Source organism: Xenia sp. Carnegie-2017, unplaced genomic scaffold (genome assembly GCF_021976095.1).
Source record: "Xenia sp. Carnegie-2017 unplaced genomic scaffold, XeniaSp_v1 HiC_scaffold_20, whole genome shotgun sequence".
Taxonomy (NCBI): domain Eukaryota; kingdom Metazoa; phylum Cnidaria; class Anthozoa; order Malacalcyonacea; family Xeniidae; genus Xenia; species Xenia sp. Carnegie-2017.
In genome coordinates, this window is record NW_025813483.1 from 1,035,148 (window position 1) to 1,059,311 (window position 24,164).

The 24,164-nt window shown below is 32.6% G+C and overlaps 2 protein-coding genes and 1 long non-coding RNA gene across 3 annotated transcripts; all 3 read right to left on the reverse strand.

Annotated features, from left to right (window-relative positions):
- Nucleotides 1–11,063: 11,063 nt before the first annotated feature.
- LOC124442664 lies at nucleotides 11,064–13,783 on the reverse strand. The gene is made up of 2 exons (XM_046993156.1): nucleotides 13,521–13,783; nucleotides 11,064–11,838 (listed from the first exon to the last, which is right to left on the reverse strand). Exons 1-2 carry the CDS (start codon nucleotides 13,647–13,649, stop codon nucleotides 11,425–11,427), a joined length of 543 nt encoding a protein of 180 aa, XP_046849112.1. The 5' UTR covers nucleotides 13,650–13,783; the 3' UTR covers nucleotides 11,064–11,424.
- A 2,603-nt stretch (nucleotides 13,784–16,386) lies between these two features.
- LOC124442665 (coiled-coil domain-containing protein 28B-like) lies at nucleotides 16,387–19,736 on the reverse strand. The gene is made up of 5 exons (XM_046993157.1): nucleotides 19,525–19,736; nucleotides 18,640–18,736; nucleotides 18,152–18,206; nucleotides 17,250–17,272; nucleotides 16,387–16,732 (listed from the first exon to the last, which is right to left on the reverse strand). The coding sequence occupies exons 1-5, from the start codon at nucleotides 19,691–19,693 to the stop codon at nucleotides 16,702–16,704; spliced, it is 375 nt and encodes a 124-aa protein (XP_046849113.1). The 5' UTR covers nucleotides 19,694–19,736; the 3' UTR covers nucleotides 16,387–16,701.
- A 1,944-nt stretch (nucleotides 19,737–21,680) lies between these two features.
- Nucleotides 21,681–24,090, reverse strand: LOC124442269. Its single transcript, XR_006947198.1, has 3 exons — nucleotides 23,972–24,090; nucleotides 22,785–22,888; nucleotides 21,681–21,917 (listed from the first exon to the last, which is right to left on the reverse strand). It is a non-coding gene; the product is annotated as an uncharacterized LOC124442269 (long non-coding RNA).
- Between the last annotated feature and the right edge of the window lie 74 nt (nucleotides 24,091–24,164).

Consider the following 24,164-nt stretch of genomic DNA (forward strand, 5'->3'; position numbering starts at 1 on the left):
TTCTTCGGGGTTTTTTTAAAATCGTACAAAACTTTAGAATTTGAAAAGAATTATTTCTCGTACATGCGCTTTATCAAAAGCATGCAATCACATCACATCTACACAAAATTTTGTAGATGTATTTTGCCTAGCTATCTTAAGGAGTTCTCTAGCTCTTTAAAACGAAGATTTAAAACGAAAGTAAGAAGTAAAGTGTTCCAAATTAGACTTTTTCCACTTATTTTGGAATAGGCTGCATAAATTTTCATGGCTAATAATGAATCAACAATGAAAGTATATATTAAATGAAAGCGTTATGGAGTATCGTCACAGTATAGTGAATATACAGTAGAGCCGCTTAATTGAATTTTTTTGTTTATCTTATTAAGGACGTGATTACCATTGTGACAGCCAGTCAAATGCTTTTCTTGACCAATACGAATGATGAAATGGCTGACGTCAGCCAGTAATCTAAGTAAATATACAGCATTAAATTGCACACGAAGTGGACCTACTGTATATTCCTACACTGTTGTATCGTTACATCTTTAAAATTGTAGTCCTGAATGGATTTTTGATGACGGTCTTGACTGACGTTTTTAAAACCTGTAATGTTGAAAATCAAATAAACTTTAAATTCTGAATGTTACTTTCACAACTTTCCAATTTGTTTGACACAAATATTTATTTGTTAGTCCATCATTCGTTGGTATTGTTCAGCAGTTTCTGTCATTGGTAAAAATTCTACGTCGATTAAATACTTTTATCAATTGGGGTGATTTGATGGTCATGATAAGTTTTTCAACTCTGCACCTTGTATGGTGTAAGATATGATCGAGAAAGAAAATTGAAAGCCTTCCAATTTTGTAGAAAAGACGTTATATAATCCAAAATGAGCAAACTGATTCTTAAATCTCACTGCTTACGAAAGAAACAGTCGGAATGTGGGATTACTTCGCTATGTAACTCGCTGCTGCTGTACATTTAATTTGATTAACAATATTTGTTTGTATTGGTCAGAAAATCTAATTATCTAGCTGTTATTGACTTGTGGTAATCACATGCGTGATAAAATAAGCGTCGCTCAAAAAATTCAAAAGTTTGACCACTGTATGTCCTCTATACTTTAGTCAATGATTATTAAAGTATAGAAATCCAATCTAATACTTCAGAAATACGTCCGGGCTATGCCGTTAGTAAAACATGTTCGCGTGCTCTGATTAGAACCATCAGTTCAGTTCTCGAAGAATTTCGGAAAAGTTCATCCCGTAAAAAGCTTTTTTCCGAAAATTTATTTGTAAAATGGCTGCTAACATAAAAAAACTACTGTCTCTTCCATTTAGAGTTTTTGCATTTTGTGATTTTGATGCCATAAGAAGGCCAAGCTCAATAAAACATAGGTAAAAATGGTTTTCAGTCAAACAGGAAGAAGCTTTGTTTGTTGACACAAATCTTACATATTATGTTTTGTCACTAGTATTATTGTAGTCTTGTGCATAATCTGCACATGATATATTGATGTTAAAATTAAGTGCTTATTAATTAAGATAAGTTTTGTGATGATATATATTTCTTGGAAGGAAAATTACATTTTCATTAGGTAAAAGTCATTGCAACAATATATTATTGAGAAATGATAGCTTCCATATTTCAGGGTAAATGTTCAGTTCTCTAGTGAAGTTGCTACATGAAGCATTTTTTTAAGCTTGATGTGTTATTTTGCTGTTCTACCAGTACCTACACCTGTTCCACATGTTTTAAATTGTTTCACTCTTCTTCAAGTTGGGAAGACGGTTCAGACAACAGATTTTTGTGTCCGTGGAAAATTTTATCGTAAAAAAATCGCAATATACGAACGTGAAATGCCAATCTGAAACCCAAAAAAATGAGAATTACTCCGTTAAATCCCTTTGACTCGTCGGGGAAAGAATCTTTGACGAGTGTTGGAAGCTCTTGCACAGTATCCAGTAATACAGATGTAAACTTGACTAATACTTCGATGAGGTAGATTAAGATTGCAAGCCAATAAAACCAAATCTCAGGAACTTTGCCACCTCGACGTATTTCATATGCTCCACCTTCTCTTCCTTCTTCATCTGCTCGACCTTTTCTAATTGCACTACCTTTTCTAATTGCTCTACCTTCACCACGTTCTCTCTCCTCTCCACCTTCTTCAATTCCTCGGATTTGTGGCAAAAATTTTAACTTTTCTCACAAAAATGGTGCAACTTTTTCGAAAACCAAGATCACAGGCGATCTAAGATATCCGACAAGTGAAGTAGCTCTGCATACATTTTGTCATATTCTGTCGACTAAGATCTTGGTTTTGAAAAAGTTGCACCATTTTTCGAGATAAAAGTTATAAAGTTTTTAGTGTGCGTGGGGAGGGGGGAAGGGGGGAAGGGCAAAATTCCTGTGACACTGCCGGAGTATGTTTTCTCACGTTTCACCACAAATTGTATGAGTGAAATTATCAATGTTTAACGATATAAACTTTTTATATTATCATCAACAAGCATGATTATTTTCGTTTCGCTGCTCACGATATAATACCAGATGGGTTTAAACATCTGTGTAGCGCGCATGCTTTATTATTCATCATAGGGGAATTATAACATGACCAATATGATGTGGTAAGCGTCAGTTCCAGAGAAATAGCGCTCTTTGAGTGGCTTTAAAACATATTCAGCGGTCCATTACAAAAAAAGAATGCTAAAGTACTAAAGCAAACAGAAAATATACAAATGTCTCATGAAATATAATGAACTTTTTACAAACCTCGTTTGCTCGGTCTTATTCGAGAATCATTGAGCTGGTAAATACATTAAAATATACACAGACATTAGCGAAGCGGGTCAGCTGTGTTTGGTCGTGGTATGTGAATTAAAGGTGATTGTTATTATTTCTTTCTTTAGAAATGTACTTTCGTGTAATGAGTGAAAGCAGAATTATTAACTTGGTTTAAATTTACGAATTATTAAATTGTAAATAGCGATAATTTTATACTAAATAGCTTTGAAAATACTACCTTGTAAACTCAAACGTATGTTTTTTAGTATGCTTTCTCTTAAAAAATAAAGATTACTATTAAATATTTACATAGCACGACAAAACTTGCGAATTGGCTCCACAACTGCATTTCAAAAACCATGCATCTCAATGTACACAGACTGACAATATAGAGCATGCAGTTATGGAAATTATGTTCCACATTTCTCTTCAGTACAACCGTTATAAATCATGTCAACCATCAAACAATACCTCTCAGGCGAAAGTCCGATAAGAGAAAAAGATTTTCAAGCCTCGTTGTGATGAATGTTTTTCTAGAAATTTTTTTAAAATACTAGTGAACTGCCTACTCTGTCTATTCTGTTATTCACGTAAGCGACTAGTTCATGTATAGTTAACAACATAAAATACAAAAATCATATTATTTGACATTTCCTTGATTTTATTCCGAAGCCATCATCAGAGAATATATATAATATATTAATACATTATATATTTCCTTTATTTTACAAATAAATGTTGTCTATAATTAGTCAATTGATTAGATAGTTTGAAGTATTACTTAGAGAGACAACAAGTCAAGTTTTCTTTGCCATCTATGAATTTTGACCATAAATTTATTGGAAACACTGTCCTCAGGTTTCGATCATTGATGTTCATTTTCAAATATACACAATTTTCATGCACTCTTTATAACGTTATTGTTGAAAAGTCGCAGCAAACTTCTTCTAAGGACTATAAGGCCAAAAAAAAGCATCGAAACACACAACCTTCTTGCCATTTTTCTTTTGGTACTTGAACTTTAATTTCAAAACATTCAAGAAATCCTAAGAGAATCCATTGTTTCCGTCCATAGAATTTGACAATGACCAAATTAAATGACTAAATACAAGGCTATGTCATGTGTCATAGAATTTGACAATGATCAAATTAAATGACTAAATACAAGGCTATGTCATGTGTCATAGAATTTGACAATGATCAAATTAAATGACTAAATACAAGGCTATGTCATGTGTCATATGAAAAAGCACATATCAAACTATCTGAAACGGCTAATTTGACAATTTGCATTTCACACAGACGAATGGCAGACACAGTTAAAAAACTCTATTTTACTAATAAATGTTGTCAAAAATTAGTTAATTATCAGTTAATTTGAAGTATTACTTAAAGGGACTACAAGTCAAGTTTTCTTTGCCATCTATGAATTTTGACGATAAATTTATTGGAACCACTGTCCTCAGGTTTCAATCATCGATGTTCATTTTCAAATATACACAATTTTCACGCACTTTTTATAACGTTTTATGTCGAAAAGTCGCAGTAAGCTTCTTCTAAGGACTATAAGGACAAAAAAAGCAATTCCTAACTTAGCTTTGATCGCTTTGATGAAGATTTTGTCAGACAATAACTAGTCATGGATAAAATAGAACGGAAGATGATAAAACTAAACGCTTGCTCAAAACGTTATCTCCGGTAACCCATTGAACTAAAATACATCTTGAACGCTTACTCCTACACTATTGTCCCATGATTGCTCAAAGCCAAATATACATTGAAATTTTTCAACCCTCCTCACCCCCTCCCCCCTCCCAAAAAAATAAGAGTTTTTTAAAACTTACAGTGATAATTTTTGAATAGTTTTTAAAAGGACTGGCGCTACCCACAAATCACGGTTTTACCCCCTCAGAGGTATCTGTTTAGTATACTTAGAGTATAATTAAACGAGGTGAAATCAAAACTTGTTTCAAGGCATGCGCATACATGTGCGCTTAAAGAAATTGATGCACCACCAGCATTGATTGCAGTGACTTGAATAATGATTTTCTGAAATGAGTAGAATGGTAATCTTGCAGGCTGGCTATGCCAGTGATTTTAATTGCAGAAAAACTAAGATGAAGTGAAGCTTTATGCTTAAACAGCAGCGTAAAAGGATACATCGATAAGCTTAATTTTTCAAGCTGAAAATAAAAAAAAAACATACTTTAGCCTTGACAAGTCTCTGTATTCTTAATTTCTTATCTCATAAAATCATTCAAAAAACACTTTGAAAAGACTGTTTTATGTAGGTAAATTTTGCATGATTGTTATTTACTTCTTTAGAAATACATTGTTTTCACAGTGAGTAAAAAGAGAAATATTTACATAGCACGACTAAAGATGCGGGCTGGCTACCCACTAAACCATTGACATTCACACTTTACACAGATGCACCAAAAAAACTCAAGAAGAATGACATGTGTATCATTTTCCTCACAAAAATGAGAAAAAGTAAGTAATTGTGGAATTGTGAGTGTAGTTTTATAAAATAATAATTATGACGGGTGTCGTTACCAGTCTTTCCACGCAACGAAAAACACATCCATGAAACAAAAACTGGATGTAAAATTTGGCTTTATTTTTTTTGATAGGCATTTCTATTACAGGTAGAGTTCCATGTATTTATATTTATTGTTACATGCTAACAGCTGATTTGAGCCAGCAATGGAAGGCAACTGATTAGAATTCAGGACTGAAAACCAGTCGAGCAGTACCGTTGATGAACTTTTTTCATTTCAATATCTTTAAAGCATGGCGTCAAGCGAACGTTAACATACATCCTACTATGCTAGACTAATTTCTTTTCAAAATGATGTCACTTTCATAAGAAATCAGCCTGGCATAACAGAATAAATGAAAACAGTCTCCCCTCTCAAATAACGTTTGTTTAAAGACGGTTCTTTCAAAGATTTCTACTCAACTGAAGACTTGGAAAAAGTTTTCAGGACTTGATATGTACGTACATTCGTTCTTGAAATACTTTAAACTACGGTTGCTAATGTTACTATTCTTAAAATACTCACATCTCTCATGAGTTTTTCAAGATTACGATTTCTTCCCACTTCTTCATGTTCTTTTCCAAAAACACAAACAAAATTTTACAAACTCGACAACCACTGAGCTCTAAAACCATTGAACAAATTTTACAGCCAGTGGAAAGCTCTACACAGTTAATGAACAAACTTTATAGTCACTGAGCAAACATTACAGCTTATGCATTTTTGCATTAAAATTTTTTACTTGCAATTCTACATTTTGCATATAATTCTATTGCTTACAAAATATTGATGTTTTGAACACAAAACTGACAGTGAACATCAAACCATGGATATTTAAAACCAGTTTGAGTTAAATCATTATGAACAGTGAATACATAAAAATAGTGTTTGTTATTTTAAAAATTGTGTTTCACAATCCCCTACTTAGCAAAGTGATTTATCAACATCAAATTCAAAATGTAGTTGAGCTAAAGATTCCTGTGATTCACGAACTTGTCCATTTTGTCAAGAGTTTGTTCCTTACCTGGAAACAATGTAATATGGTTGAACACTTCTTTTAATTCCTTGCTGATGAAACTAGAGTTCTTATACACTCCAGTTTACTGTTTGCATCAGGAATGATCTGATGTTAAAACTAGAGTTCTTATATACTCCCGTCTAGTTTCTTCATAAGGAGTGATATGATATTTAAACACAAGTTCTGATATACTCCAATCTAGTGTCTTTATCAGGAGTTATCTGAATGTTGTAACTTGAGTTCTTATACACTCCAGTCTAATGTCTTCCTCAGAGGTGATCTGATGTTGAAACATGAGTTTTTATATACTCCAGTCTAATGTCTTCATCAGGAGTGACCTGATGTTAAAACATGAGTACTTATATACTTCAGTCTAATGTTTTCATCAGGAGTGATCTGATGTTGAAACTTTAGTCCTTATATACTTCAGTCTAATGTCTTCATCAGGACTGATCTGATGTTGAAACTTTAGTCCTTTTATACTTCAGTCTAATGTCTTCATCAGGAGTGATCTGATGTTTAAACACAAGCTGTTATATACTTCAATCTAGTGTCTTCATCAAGAGTGATCTGATGTTGAAACTTGAGTTCTTATAAACTTCAGTCCACTGTCTTCATCAAGAGTGATCTGATGTTAAAACTTGAGTTCTTATACACTCCAGTCTACTATCTTCATCAAGAGTGATCTGATGTTAAAACTTGAGTTCTTATACACTCCAGTCTACTATCTTCATCAGGAGTGATCTGATGTTAAAACTTGAGTTCTTATATACTCCAGTCGTGTGTCTTCATCAGGAGTGATCTGATGTTAAAACTTGAGTTCTTACATACTCCAGTCTAGTGTCTTCATCAGGAGTGACCTCATGTTGAAACTTGAGTTCTTATATATGCCGGTCTAGTGTCTTCATCAGGAGTGACCTAATGTTGAAACTTGAGTTCTTATGTACTCCAGTCTAGTGTCTTCTTCAGGAGTGATCTGATGTTAAAATTTGAGTACTTATATACTCCAGTCTAGTATCTTCATCAGGAGTGATCTGATGTTGAAACTTGAGTTCTTATATACTCCAGTCTAGTGTCTTCATCAGGAGTGATCTGATGTTGAAACTTAAGTCCTTATATACTTCAGTCTAATGTCTTCATCAGGAGTGATCTGATCTTTAAACACAAGTTCTTATATACTCCAGTCTAGTGTCCCCATCAGGAGTGATCTGATGTTTAAACACAAGTTCTTATATAGTCCGGTCTAGTGTCTTCATCAGGAGTGATCTGATGTTGAAACTTGAGTTCTTATATACTGTAGTCTAATGTCTTCATCAGAAGTGATCTGATCTGATGCTGAAAATTTAGTTGGTATACAGTCTAAAATAGTCTCTCAAACATGAGTGAGAGAACCTCCCAACTTGACTTTCATGAATCACTGAGTAATTTTATATGACATCTATGTAAATTCTAAGATCATTTCAGAAGACAATCATTCATCTCTCAAGAGTTTCATCATATTTTGACAATAACATAACCATACCAAATGCATGCAATTTTCCTTCATTGAAGTTTGATCCTCTGAAAGCTTTAATGATGACATTTCTGATGACAGTGCTAGAGATGACAGTTCTGATGATGACAGTACTAGAGATGACAGTTCTAGTGATGATAATTTCATCAATAATAGCCCTGGTTATGGTGCGTCAAATGATCTCTTTAAATCCGATGATAATCATTTATTTGAAAAGATGTTTCATGATGATGAGTTTGACATTAAAGAAGATGTGCACATAAAGCTCAAAAGGTGAACTTTTCTCGAAAGTTACTTACGTCTAGAGACATGCCGTTAATACAAGAGGATGATTCCGTATGATCTTAATCGCACTAGATTAATTAAGCATTTAAAATATAGACGATCGACTTAATATCGAGTCATCTTCAATTTATGAATGCAGTTGAGCATTTACAATTTTAAATATATATATTAGGATATATGACACATATGAGTAATAATCAGTAGAAGGATAATGTGTTACAATCAATCTTAGAAGTAATATTTACTTGGCATGCAATGTGAGTGTGATAATGCCTTATTGAAATATTACAATTGGGAAATGGTTTTGAAGGGCTTCGTTTGTTTATTGAGATCGGCTTTGTGTTTGCGTATGTTTAGAGATTCTTTAAGTTAGAGAGAAAATTAAGTGCAGGCAGTGTCTAAGATGGTGAGGCAAAAGTGAGTGTATTTGAATTTGCTGTTAAGATTTTTTATTTTATTCGGAATTTATGTGCTTTTTAAGCCAGGTGGTAACATGACGGGTTATCATTCACCATGAAAAATAATTTGTTCAGAGCAATATTAAAATATATTAGCACAACAAGTTCTTTGTTTTTCACTTTTATTGAAAGGAGGTTTTAATGAAGATGTTTTCATTCTATACTGTGGCCTTATGATGAATAGCGTTTAAATAAAACGTTCATAAAACTGATGATAAAAACATTTTTAGATAATTCACAAGGTTGTCCGAGGCTACCAGCAAAAACAACTTTGACAGATTAAGTCTCAGGTAAAAAATTCTGAAATCAGTTGTAGAAGACATACCATTCACACACATCTTTTATTGTAATGCTAGAGTAGAGTTGTTTCAAAGGGACTTACTCCTGTTAAAATGCTACGAACGAGCAAGTATAATCCAAACAATAACATTAAATTGTTTACCATAAAGGTATGCACACAGTCGTTTGTGGATTACTTAAAGTTGTTGTGAAACAACAATTTTGTTACTTCAAGTATATTTTCATCAGATAAAATTTTCAAAATGACACTAGACTTTCCAAAACAGTCTATGCACGTCTCTTTTCATTTTCAAGGTACCTAGGTTTTTGTTTACTATAAAACCCAATTACAAAAAAAGTGACATCACAATTTGTAATTACAACTTGAATTATCAGGTATATTTGGCAATATATTCATCAGCCGGGCTTGCAGAGTTCCCATTGTGAACTGTTAATGATATAAAATTCTGCTTCTGCATTTCTTGAAAGAGTTGCAATAAAACAATAGCAAAATTTTCAGTCACGATATAGTGATGCAAGTATAAGAACATTACTACTTTTACGTCCTTTCACACTAGTTGTAAAACTAAACGTCGAGTAGCTGGTGAAAAATTGAGTTTCTCGAACGAACACAAAGAAATGAAGCAAATGTACGAAAAAATTTCCATAGGAGATATCACCGATGACGAGGAATAGTTTTATATTCCTCATAAGAATGAAGCTGAACAAATAAAACTTGGTACTCCATAAACATTAAAAGAAAACTGATATTATAGGATTTATAGCCATCACACTTAATGATTGTAAAACCATTTCTTGCATGTCTATTGTGATTGAGGAGCCCCATTGAAAAAGAGTGACAGAAAAATTAAGTAAATTAAGTGCTTTGTTTGAATTACGAAAAATTGCAAATAACCTGACGTGTTTCCTTCAATAGCCTTATCAACATTGAACGTAAGCTTCCTTTTTCTGAAAGAAAGAGAGATTCATTAATGCTAATATATTTCTACAGTGAGGACACGGAAGAGCACATAGATCTTGGGTATGGAGTTTGTGAACATAAGAAAGCTGTTAAGACTGCTTATTCAGTCTTTAGAATAAACGATGCGTTGAAGCAATGTATAGGGAATATCCACTATGGTAATCACATGCGCATAATAAGACATGGGTGGCACTTATTACATAGCACAACACCAACTGTTTTTTTTTGTACAAATATAGATATAAAGAAAAATACCATATAGAGATTTTATTTTTCTTCCACACAACTTACGAATAACTTCGAATAAGAAATAACCAGAGTATATACCTCTGTTTTTATCGTTGTTAAACAACTCTTTTTAGGGTGCCCATTGCAATTTGATTGTTTGGGTACTAGTTGCCTTGCCCACCCAGAGTTAATAGCAGTTATGCAAATGTATAGGTCAGGACAGGGAGGTTCACTTCTTATTACGTAAACCATGTGATCCGAAAAGCATGTAATTTAGGAAAATTTAAATAAACTTTGAGTAATTTTAAGCAAATATAGCAAAAATACAGTCAAAATGTTAAGGGCTTCAGTTTCAAAACTTTTTTGTTTGCTATTCCTCGTGATCAATAAATTTTTGGTTTTCACCTAAAATTTTATCAAAATTTTCTTGTTAAATGTTTGTTGCTCAAACACTTCCTTGTCGCCTTCTTTTTAGGGGGAGTGAGTTATTTCCAGGGAGAAATAGTTCAATTTTGCCATTCTTTTGGTGTCAGCTGATCCAGTTATACAGAACCATTGAGCTGTAACATCAACTAGAATGATTGCTCTATACAAACGCTTTATGATTTATTAAGTCAACTGAAAGGCCTTGGGAGTATGCTTTGTTGTTGACTGACGTTTCGACAACCTTAGCGGTAGTCATATTCAGAGTCAAAAGCGACGCGCGCGCTTCTCATGTGACTTTTCGTTCTTGACTGATGACTAGTAGAATTCAATCAAACATCAACTTACAGGTAAGTCTTGTTTGATATAAGAATTATGTATCAAGTATCAGACGTCTTGACGGCTTTATGATTTGATAATTCAACTGGAAGGCCTTGGGAGTATGCAAAACTATGATTCCAAACACAAAATCATTTGAACATAGTTTGTAAGCAAAACATGCTTCAAATTTGTGTAGTATAAAAATGTGAAAGTTCAGACAGAAATGAAAACGTCTTAACCACTGATCTTTGCATCAGCAAAACATTTTATTAATAGGCAAGTTTAATCTTTACGTGCTTTACAGTGTTATCATTTTTTCCGCTCTATTATTACATGTAATGCATTTAAGAAGTTTTTTAGTTTATCAATTACTTACTCTTTATTTTGTAATAGTGGTAATGATGTTGCATAATGAAGTTTTGTCTCTGCTTTGTTACATTTTTAAAATTTATTGTGTATGATCGGGATTTATGACAATCTTTTTGTCAAAATTTTTTGAGTTGATTAAAAACATTTCGTTGACATTATAAATTAAATGTATAGCTACAGTAAGCAGTTTATTAAGTGTAAAAGGACATTAGATCTGACTTGTATTTCGAAACTATTACTTAATTCGCCCCTTTTATCATGTTTTCCACTTCCTGCCTCCAACTTTCCCACCACTCCTTCTCTTTTTCTTTTTCACCATATTTCCTCGTATTTTCATTTTCCAAAGATTTCACCTTTGCCTCAAGCTTCGTATTTTTATCTTCCAATGATTTTACCTTTTCTTCTAATAATTCATTTGACGATTTAAGCTTTGTAGTCTCAGCTTCTAATGACGAAATGCGACCGCGCAAAAACTGAATTTGACGGTTACCATTTGCTTCTACCTCATCAATTTTACTCCGTAATTCTATTGCCGTGTCCATTTGTATTGCTACACTCGATTTAATTTCCGTCATTTCCGGTGGCAATTCGCTGAAACGCCCATCGATTTTGGCGACTTGTACTCCAAGATAGGTAGATTGTTGAATGATGTCCTTTGAATATTGAATAAATAGAATTATAACACTTCTCCCTTTATAATATCCAATTTTATAATTTTCTATATTGTACAATTGAATTTTAACTAGTTCCAAATTCACCAATTTCTAAAAGTTTCCTACTTGTTTGAATTTGTTATTACGTTCAAAGATCATGAAACATGCATTAATGCAGACTTTCAAGTCAACGAATATCATTTGCAAAGACGTGTTCAAAATCGATTTGGAATACTTGGAGAAATTTTAACGGAAGTTAAAATGAGCACATTATTCCAACAAAGAACTCCTTATCAAGAATGTCATACCGTAAATTGTTTATTGTCAAAAAGGTCAACATTTCATTTCCTATGTTTTTGAATTTTTATGATATATCTAAACATCATAGAGATTCTTTTTCGTTATTTTCCATGTAAGAAAAATTGATTATGTATTAACTATCAGTCGTCTTGAAAATAACACCAAGTAAATTTGAAGTAAAAGAAAATGAGTTTAAAACGTCGGATTTAATTCAGATATCGTAGTTCAAATCAAAAACGTCATAATTTCTGTTAACAATTCAATGCAAATCGCGTAGCATTAAAAAAAGCGGGATTTTTTGATGGTGTTATCATCACATATGCCCATTTTAAATGTCGTGAAAATAGTCGACAATTGCCAATAAGGTGAAGAACGATATCAAGAACTATTCAGACTGAAGTCAAATTGTTTCATTGTACATTAATAAATGCAGAAGCTTTCAATATTTTGTATGGAAGTAATAAAGTCTTCCATACTTTGACATGAACCGCTTTTTGTGTCTTTTTTATGTCTTTTTTCAATAATTCGAGTAAAAACAGTTGTAAAACGCCTAAAAATCTCAAACAAATTTCCCACCGAATACTTCTTACGATGTCATTAGCCACATTGAAAATTGTGTCACCTAAAATTAATTTCCGTTTGCTCAATCTCTGTCAGCATTTTTCAATTTTAGCTATAAAAAGGGTGTCTCAAAAAGCACATCTTTGATGACATTACAATCTGACATTTAGAATCTGACAATCCTATAAGAAGTCGTAAACGCAGTTGAACACAATAATTTATACGTATTTAAGCTAAGTTATTTTGTATCTTATCTTTACTTCAAGCTGTTTCTTTTAGATTGATCTTTTTAAGAAAACAGTTTTTGGCTTTTGCTATCCAGCTTCTGAGCTTCAGAAGTACGACTAAAGTTCACAATAGTTCTCATTTTCAACATTTTTTTAAAAAAGCGACTATATTCACTGCTGCGAAAACGGACTGGTAGGCTGTATAATTTACAGTAGTGTTATTAAAAACTTAAATAATGAAAAAAAATTTTGATATTACTACTACTTCAAAAAAGCTTCTGTAGTTTAGTGTAAGTGCTATGGATTTGGTAAGATGCGATATCGGGTTTGAAACTAACTTCCGCCATGATAAATATTTATTTCTTCATAAAATGAACTTTATCTTTAATTTTTTTTCAATAAAACAATATAGCTAGGAAAAACCTCTTTATGAGAAAATTTTCAATATTTCATTTATTATTCGTGTATTTCTGTATTTGTATACTTATTTGTGTATTATACATTTGTGAATTTCATATATTATTTGCAACTGGCATTATACATACAATGGTATAAAGTATTAAACACAAGCAATAAAAGTACATATTAACCAACCTTAATAATCTTAAAATATGGACTTTCTTCTTTTATTTTCTTATTTGGGTGCAGAACACGCGGACTCAAGTTTAGTGATCTTGATTTGACAAACCTCCTTTGGAAAATGAAACTGCGCAATATTGTCATTCCATTCTCCCCACGTCGTTACAGATGGTTGGTTCAATGATTCTACATATTTCATCAAAAATTCTAACAACAGCGGAGCGCAATGCTCTTAATGTTAACTTAAATGAAGTTTAATCAAAGAGCAATTATGTACACACAATTTAAAGTGAATAGTTTGAACCCGGAGTGTCATATGTTTGGAGATGTTCTTAAGAAAGTTTAACCTAATTTCAGCACTTTGGTATGTTTTAAACTCTAAATTATCGATCAAACAAAGATACAGTTTTGAAATATTTAAAGATTATAGTGTTTATAGTCTTTGGAATTTTATGTTGCTTGATGCATTTATAAAAAAAGCAAGCAAGTGCAAGCTCCTGGAAATTTTGTTCGAAATTGCGCTCTTTCACAAATCACCATTTGAGAATTGAGTATGAACTTTTTAGCCCAACTTTGTTTGGTTAGCTTTGTATGTTTGATTAAGTATTGTATTGTATTGTTTATGTAAAATTAGTCATTATGTAAAAGTGGAAAGGGTATTCAAAAAGGGAACTTTTCATACAACTACCAGTAAAATCGTAGGAAAAAGCAATAATTAGGAGTAAGCAAACTCTGGTATATAAAATTCTAACTCTTTCAGGGCATTTTGAACTATATAACTATATAACTACTGGGACATTTACCTGTAAACTTTCCCTGTAGTGAACATCGATCGTGATATACTGGTAGAATGGATCTATTTCTAACCATAAAGGAGGGCTTTTGGTTATGAAATATAACGCATTATTATTGAAAGTACTTCAAAGAAATATACTTAGCTGTGTGATAGATTACTTAAAAATTTCATAAGACCTCAGCATAAATGAACTTATGACTCGTGAAAATTGTATCAGAATGATCTTACATAAGCATAAATAATACACAAAGTACTTAAGAGTCAATATTCAAATGAATGTTTATTCAAAATTGCGTGGAAAACAAAGTACTAACATCTAATATAACAGGTTTTGACGTTAAGAATGCAAGTTATTCGTATAAATTTACATTTAAAAATATGAACTAAGATAACAATTATGTCAGATGAGCGCTAATTTGGCTGCGTTTGTCAGATACTAGAATGATGCTGGAAAATTAATAATGATTTATAAGTGATGATATTAAATTAGAAATTGGTTTATAAACAACTTGAAGTCAATCCTTAATGCAAAAACCTCTACAGAGTTGATTACTGATAGTAGAGACCATTTTACCCATATTTTCGGAGCTGTCATATTTGGACAGATTGTTAAAGATTTCTGGCAGTCATATTCAAAAATAAACATAAACAGTATAAATCATGTTGCTAATATCCAATATGTTGGTATAGCCATAGTCATGTAAATTTTGTATACTATATAATAGAGTTAACTATACTATAGTGTTACTAACAGTTTTTGTGTTGAGAAATTATTTTTCTTTAATAAATATATATGAAATGAGAATAAACACCTGTTAATTTTATATTTGTTTTGACAATGGGCCATTACACTCACTTAAGCCCCATTGAGCTCTTTGGAATCTTTTCTGATAATTCGAAACAGTTCCTCTCCTTATTTTTCAAAGAAATAAAAGCTGGACGCCGTATAGCCATCTCAAAAACTAAAAAAAGTTATTCATTAGATATGCATCCATTGTTGTTGACCAGTTTACCCAATAATTTACACATCTTCTATAACTTGGTATAAAAGTTAATCCCGTTCCATCAGTTAAAGATATTGGTTTTACTTTAGACAGTCCCTGTATTGTCAGAATTAGTGGTGACCATTGAGTTCTTTTAGATTTGGAGCAGTTATCTCAAGCGCGGATTTAGATATCGGATGTTGTAAAAAATATGGCGGATTTCGTCCTCTTCCGCTGAGATTTAACGAAAATGACTGCTTTTCCAAAAATTTCACAATTTTCCACTGCCACCTTAAGAAAGGAGCAAGCAAAAAGTATGTGTAATATTTGGATTTGGCATGCAATTTTTTGATGAAAATTAAGGTAAAAACCTAAAATTCATAACAGCGAGTCAACAATCTACTAAAACATTTTGATAAAGATATGACATGATTTAACCTTTTTCCAGTTATATAAAACCTAATGGCTTATACAGTTTGAAGCTTCACATCTGCATTGAGTTATCATCAATCTCAATACCAATATTTACATAAACACAAATTTTATGACCATCCCATTTTATGACATTTCATAAAGCATCGAAACACACAACCTTCTTGCCATTTTTCTTTTGGTACTTGAACTTTAATTTCAAAACATTCAAGAAATCCTAAGAGAATCCATTGTTTCCGTCCATAGAATTTGACAATGATCAAATTAAATGACTAAATACAAGGCTATGTCATGTGTCATAGAATTTGACAATGATCAAATTAAATGACTAAATACAAGGCTATGTCATGTGTCATAGAATTTGACAATGATCAAATTAAATGACTAAATACAAGGCTATGTCATGCGTCATAGAATTTGACAATGATCAAATTAAATGACTAAATACAAGGCTATGTCATGTGTCATAGAATTTGACAATGATCAAATTAAATGACTAAATACAAGGCTATGTCATGTGTCATAGAATTTGACAATGATCAAATTAAATGACTAAATACAAGGCTATGTCATGTGTCATAGAATTTGACAATGATCAAATCAAATGACTAAATACAAGGCTATGTCATGTGTCATATGAAAAATCACATATCAAACTATCTGAAACGGCTAATTTGACAATTTGCATTTCACACAGACGAATGGCAGAAACAGTTAAAAAACTCTATTTTACTAATAAATGTTGTCTATAATTAGTCAATTGATCAGTTAATTTGAAGTATTACTTAAAGGGACAAGTCAAGTTTTCTTTGCCATCTATGAATTTTGACAATAAATTTATTAGAGCCACTGTCCTCAGGTTTCGATCATCGATGTTCATTTTCAAATATACACAATTTTCCGGCCTTTTTTATAACGTTTGATGTCGAAAAGTCGCAGTAAGCTTCTTCTAAGGACTATAAGGACAAAAAAAGCAATTCCTAACTTAGCTTTGATCGTTTTGATGAAGATTTTGTCTAACAATAACTAGTCATGGATAAAATAGAAAGGAAGATAATAAAACTAAACGCTTGCTTAAAACGTTATCTCCCCTAGCCCATTGAACTAAAATACATCTGGAACGCTTACTCCCACACTTTGTCTCATGATCGGTCAAAGCCAAGTATACATTAAAATTTTTCAACCCTCCTCACCCCCAAAAATAAGAGGTTTTAAAACTTACAGTGATAATTTTGAATAGTTTTAAAAGGACTGGCGCTACCCAAATCACGGTTTCACCCCCCAGAGGTATCTGTTTAGTATACTTAGAGTATAATTCAACGGGGTGAAACCAAAACTTGTTTCAAGGCATGCGCATACATGTGCGCTTAAAGAAATTGATGCACCACCAGCATTGATTGCAGTGACTTAAATAATGATTTTCTGAAATGAGTAGAATGGTAGTCTTGCAGGCTGGCTATGCCAGTGATTTTAAATGCAGAAAAACTAAGATGGAGTGAAGCTTTATGCTTGAACAGCAGCGTAAAAGGATACATCGATAAGCTTAACTTTTCAAGCTGAAAATAAAAAAGAAAACATGTTTTAGCTTTGACAAGTCTCTGTATTCTTAATTTCTTACCTCATAAAATCATTCAAAAAACACTTTGAAAAGACTGTTCTGTGTAGGTAAATTTTACATGATCGTTATTCACTTCTTTAGAAATATATTGTTTTTACAGTGAGTAAAAAGAGGAATATTTACTTAGCACGACTAAACATGCTGGCTGGCTACCCGCTAAACCATTGACACTCACACTTTACACAGATACACCGAAAAAACTCAATAGGAATGACATGTGTATCATTTTCCTCACAAAAATGAGAAAAAGTAAGTAACTGTGGATGCAGTTTCATAAAATAACAAATATGATGGGTGTCGTTACCAGTCTTTCCACGTAACCAGTCTTTCCTCGCGTGGCTGGGTATAAAATTTGGCTTTATTTTTTTTAATATGCATTTCTATTACAGGTAGCGTTTCATGTATTTATATTTATTGTTACATAGATGCTGACAGCTGATCTGAGCCAGCAATGGAAGGCAATTAACTAGAATTCAGGACTGAAAACCAGTCGAGCAGTACCGTTGATGAACTTTTTTCATTTCAATATCTTTCAAGCATGGCGTCAAGCGAATGTTAACATACATCCTACTATGCTTGACTAATTTCTTTTCAAAATGATGTCACTTTCATAAGAAATCAGCGTGGCATAACAGAAAAAATGAAAACACTCTCCCCCCTCCCCCTCAATTAACGTTTGTTTAAAGACGGTTCTTTCAAAGATTTCTACTAAACTGAAGACTTGGAAAAAGTTGTCAGGACTTGATATGTACGTACATTTGTTCTTGCAATACTTTAAAAGTACGGTTGCTAATGTTACTATCCCTAAAATACTCACATCTTTCATGAGTTTTTCAAGATTACGATTTCTTCCCACTTCTTCGTGTTCTTTTCTAAAAACATGAGCAAAATTTTACAAACTCTACAACCACTGAGCTCTAAAATCATTGAACAAATTCTACAGCCAGTGGAAAGCTCTACACAGTTAATGAACAAACTTTATAGTCACTGAGCAAACATTACAGCCTATGCATTTTTGCATTAAAATTTTTTACTTGCAATTCTACATTTTGTTTATAATTTATTGCTTATGAAATAGTGATGTTTTGAATCCAAAACTAAGGGTGAACCTCAAACCATGGATATTTAAAAACAGTTTGAGTTAAATCAGTATGAACAGTAAATACATGAAAAAAGTGTTTTTATTTCACGATTCATGATTTTTATTTCATAGATTCATCATCTTTTGCCTCCTTGTTAAGAAGGTTCAACTATGGAGCTTAGGACTCAATCTTCATTTAATACTAATTTTAATATACTACTTACCGAAGTGATTCATCAACATCCAATTCAAAATGTAATTGAGCTAAAGATTCCTGTGATTCACGAACTTTGTCCATTTTGTCGAGAGTTTGTTCCTTACCTGGAAACAATGTAATATGGTTGAACACTTTTATTAATTTCTTGCTCATGAAACTTGAGTTCTTATATACTCCAGTCTAGTGTCTTCATCAGGACTGATCTGATGTTAAAACTAGAGTTCTTATATACTCCAGTCTAATGTCTTCATCAGGAGTGATCTGATGTTGAAACTTGAGTTCTTACATACTCCAGTCTAGTGTCTTCATCAGGAGTGATCTGATGTTGAAACTTGAGTTCTTACATACTCCAGTCTAGTGTCTTCATCAGGAGTGATCTGATGTTGAAACTTGAGTTCTTACATACTCCAGTCTAGTGTCTTCATCAGGAGTGATCTGATGTTGAAACTTGAGTTCTTATATATACCGGTCTAGTGCCTTAATCAGGAGTGACCTGATGTTGAAACTTGAGTTCTTATATATGCCGGTCTAGTGTCTTCATTAGGAGTGACCTAATGTTGAAACTTGAGTTCTTATGTACTCCAGTCTAGTATCTTCATCAGGAGTGATCTGATGGTGAAACTAGAGTTCTTATACACTCCAGTCTAGTGTCTCCATCAGGAGTGATCTGATGTTTAAGCACGAGTTCTTATATACTCCAGTCTAGTGTCTTCATCAGGAGTGACCTGATGTTAAAACATGAGTCCTTATATACTCCAGTCTAGTGTCTTCATCCGGAGTGATCTGATATTTGATCTTTAGTTGATATAACTATGTAAACTCCAAGATCATTTCAGAAGACCATCAATCATTTCTCAGGAATTTTCGCATATTTCGATAATAACAACCATACCAAATGCGTGCAATTTTCCATCATTGAAATCTCTCATAAGATCTAATAAATCCTTCTCCATTCGCTTAACTTCGCTGGGATCCGTAAGGAATGCATGCTGTTGTACCGGATTTGCACTTTCACCTGCATCAGTTCTCACTGCTTTTCGCTTTTCTTTGCCACCATACATTTGCAGAATATCAAGAGTTGCTACAAAAACAATAACATTTATTAAAGACGAAATGTTTATGTACCAACTGCGCAAGCGCACGAAGCTTCCTAAAAATGTGTAAAACATAGATGCGCAACGCGTACGTTTGAAAAATGTTATAAAAGTTTCTATAATTTAGTTTAGAAATTTATGGTTTTCCATACCTGTTCATAGTACTTTTTCTGGGACTTAATGTGGAAGTCTGACAATTAAGGATTTTTATTAATTTGGTTAATGGTAAAATATTACTTCTCGTCAAAGCTTGTGCGCAGTTTATGCACCTCCAAATGAAAAAATCCTCTGCGAAAACTTCTGTTTTTCAAAAATAAATACTAAAACTTGATATTTTGTTATTTGGTGAAAAAGCACTGCGGGACAACATGCGTGAACAAAAAAACGAGAAAATTTCGGTGGAGCATACACACGCCATGTGACATTCAATTTATAAAAAATCAAATAATTCAAGGGATCAAAACGCCTGGGTACGAGGCTGTAATATCGCTAAACTAATTGCTTAATGTAAAGTGCTTTAGCAAATTAAGTTTTTTGACAAATTTTGGCTTTAGTTGAAATAAATATGAAAGAGACATACGACAAACTTCTCATGTTTCTCCTAGTTCTTCAACTCATCTTTCTTTGCCGTTAGTTGGTTCAAAGAATTTTTCATTATTAAATAGAAAAACAACATAGTGAATATTAATAAATAGTTGGAAAAAAACTTGTATTACGAGCTCAATATCAATAAAAAATTGTTTTTGCTTTCGGAAGCTGAAATTTTTAGTCAACTTGCAATAACCTTTTTTATTAATTTATTCCTTATTTTATAAATGATTCCGAAAATGAGCTGCAGTTATTTGTTTTGACGTAACCTAAGTTCGCCACTGCTACTGGTCAGACAAATAAATTGTTTTGTACAAACAACCTCTTTAAGTTCTCAAGAGAAAATAGAGCGGATGAAAACAAATTTGTGTTCATATTCATTTGTTCATTGAAAAGCTATGAGTTTTGTTTGTTTGTTTTTCTACATTAATCAATATTGTTTTATCTTTTCTCTTTTCTCTTCAGGTTTTGTTCTTACGACACAACTTGTAATTCGCCAATGAGAAACCCCAACTTTATTGTTCCAATTGAATTTACTAAATCTCTGCATCACTAATCAAAAATCAACATTAATTGTCTGATGTTAACATATTGAGGGTAATTTGAAGATACATTATACATATACACATAAAGGCCTTACAAAAGTTGTGGTATCTGAAAATTTGTGACTGAGCGAGCTTATTTCTCCATAATCGGTACTTGTACATACAGTTCGTCTTTGCCTTGACCATGAACTTGGAGAGTTCGTGGAGTTGACCAAGCATGCTCAGATTAATTCTCAATTAATTTGTGATGGAGCGATCTCTGAAATTGGTGCTTGTATATGCGCTCAGCAAATTTTCAATCATATATTTTTGGCATGCTTTTTGTTCTACAAATGCATATCAACACTTTTTTACGCCATTCGTAATTTCCGTGACAATGTTACAGGTATTTTTATTTTTCTCTATACCTTTGTATCTGCATATTTTGTGCACAAACAATGCTCTAATATTTATGTCAGATATTATAATTCATCGATTGAGGTAGAAGAAATACTTGAAAATGAAACTTCCAACAGTGAAACAAAATGAAGCATGAAAGAGGAGAAACAACGACGCTAGGTTGAAGATAGCTTGATGAAATTGAACGTAGATGAAGCACCTAGCGGACGCTCGAGAGTTTTGGATGAGGGCTCGCTGACCAATGAAAACACGAATGATTCGAAGCATGTTGACGACGATTCAAACCATTTACATTATCTAATAGTCAACTTTTGAGGACAATTGTATAAAGAGCAGTTTTTCAGTGTTTATATTTTGGTACACATATGAGTTTTCAGCTGTTAATGTCACACTTTCAAGATACACACACACACACACACAAATCAAAGATCAACTTTAATTACAAAGAAACAAAATTGCATTCTTCGACCATCAATCAATGAGGATATAAATTAATATTTACTTTTAATATGAATACTATATTTATCTTGGATGACAGCAGTATGTAATCCTTTCCCCTGGCAGAATGCTACAGATTTGCTCAGTTCGTCCACACATATCGCGTAGAATTCCTGTTAGCCATGGAAAAGTTTGGCAACGGCATGACACGAGTGTTTTGTCTAAAAATCAAACAGATATAACTGGCAGCATATGAATTTTAACCATCTAGATTGAAAAAAGAAAGTGATCTACTTGTTTTTTTTCTAATATCTTGAATGATTCATGATTGTGACAGACATGACGAATAACCCCTTACCAAAATTTTGTGGGATCGTCTGGGATCGCAAAAATCGCAATAATTGGCTAAAGATTTTGTTCCCAAATCTCATTAGCTAGTTAAGTTCATATCATAGATATTTTTGCAATGTCAATGAATGAAAAGAAATTTATCAATTTTATATAAAAGATATCTAAATGTTAGATTTACGTTGATTTTCATTTAAATTTGAACAGGTAACCACTAGGTATTTCTACAATCAATTAGGATCAGGTGAACATATATGCTAAAACCTTATAGTTTAAACCAGGGGTCTCCAAACTACGGCCCGCGGGCCTCTCAATCTGACCCGCAGAGACACTTAAGAAAAAAATAATAATATTGTTAAACAAAATAAACTTTGTGCAGAAAGTTCACGTTATGACGCAAGTCAACTAGCAAGAGTGGCTTACATCAATTTTTGTCCCAACTTCCTACTGAGACAGAATCTGTTGACATGCCATATTACACTGCAGTAAGATGGCTAAGTTGTGGAAAAGTGCTTTCAAGGGTTTTTGAGCTAAGGAAGGAGCTATTTTCTTAACTAATGAAGCTTGTGTTATGTACTTCGTTTTATTAAAATATTCGCTCTTTGACCAGCGGTATACGGTTCGTCGGCCCTCAACATGCTGAATGAAAGTTCATGTGGCCCTATGGCTATAAAGTTTGGAGAGCCCTGGTTTAAACAACAACATCCTTTTCCTAATTCTTAAAAAGGTTCATTATTTACCTGGTTTTTCGACAGCTTCTATGTTTGTGACAGGCAAGGATTTCAAACAATGAAAAAAACTCAGCATAATGACAACATATGTCAAACAATTCATTTCGTTGTTACTGAAAGTAAAAATGTGAACAATGGAGAATAGCTAAATATTAAAATACAACTCTAAAAACTCTTCAAAGCACATGACACACGAGTTAGAAATCTACTAGAAATCTAAATAACAACATCAACAATCAAGCATGGATTTATAAGTTTTAGAAATAAGCACGATAAAAACAGGAAATGAAAAACATTTTAAGAAAAAATTAAGTGGATGCAGTGGTTGTTTATAAGTAAGCACTTAGCATTTAGAAGATAAATCTTTGTGTTAACGACAAACACCCTTGTATGAAAAAATGGATAAATGATTATTTACAAAATATCAAAATTCAAACCAGTGATTTGAGTGGTCCATAGCTGATCAAGTTTGCAATGACCTGCGCAAACCGACATGAGCTCAATAAATTAAATCAAAGAAAATTTGCAAATCAATCATGAATTCGTGTCAAAGGAAAAATTATACTACGCTCTTGCTAATTGCTGCTGATTGAGTTTTTGAAAAACACATGCAGTGCAAGATAGGATGCAATTAAATTGATTCTTGACTAGATTTAAAACTCCTATATCACTATATCAACTTTTGCCACATTATCAACTCTTATGACGAATCTTGTGATTTAAATCATTATTGTGCAAGCACTAAGATATACGAAATTTCTAAAATGTTGATTTGTAGTTCAATGTTTAATTTGACTAATTTTGTATCATATATAAAAAGCAACGACAAATAACCATTAAAATATCAAAATTTAAGAGACCGCCAGTTCTTGACAAACTTTGGAAAATGAACTTTGATTTTATTTGTGGCCCTAGCTCCTAGCTGACAAATTCAATTGCAAAAATACAAAATTTGACATGGAAGCATAACATCTAGTGACTCTAGTCGGGTTAAGTAAAACCGTATGATAGTATTTTCCAATTTGAGTAAAGTATGTCAAAAAATATTCAAAATAGTTATTAACAATGACAAGAAACTTTATTTGCAAAATAACACTTTTATAGAATGAATTGCAGCATGGGAAAATAGTTTCATTTATTTAAAGAGAAATCCATACCTAATACAAGCAGAAATCCATACCTAATACAAGTCTTACCTTGGTATAATAGACTTGTTCAAGATAAGATGCACAGTGGAAGGTTGTTCGTAAACAAATTGCTTGCGACTACTTTACACATAATATATTCATTACGAGATCAAATATTTGCATGACAGCCTTGTGTTTGAAAAAGAAAGTCTTATGACAAGATCATGGCATGATGCTAATCGTAAGATACACTAAACTTGGT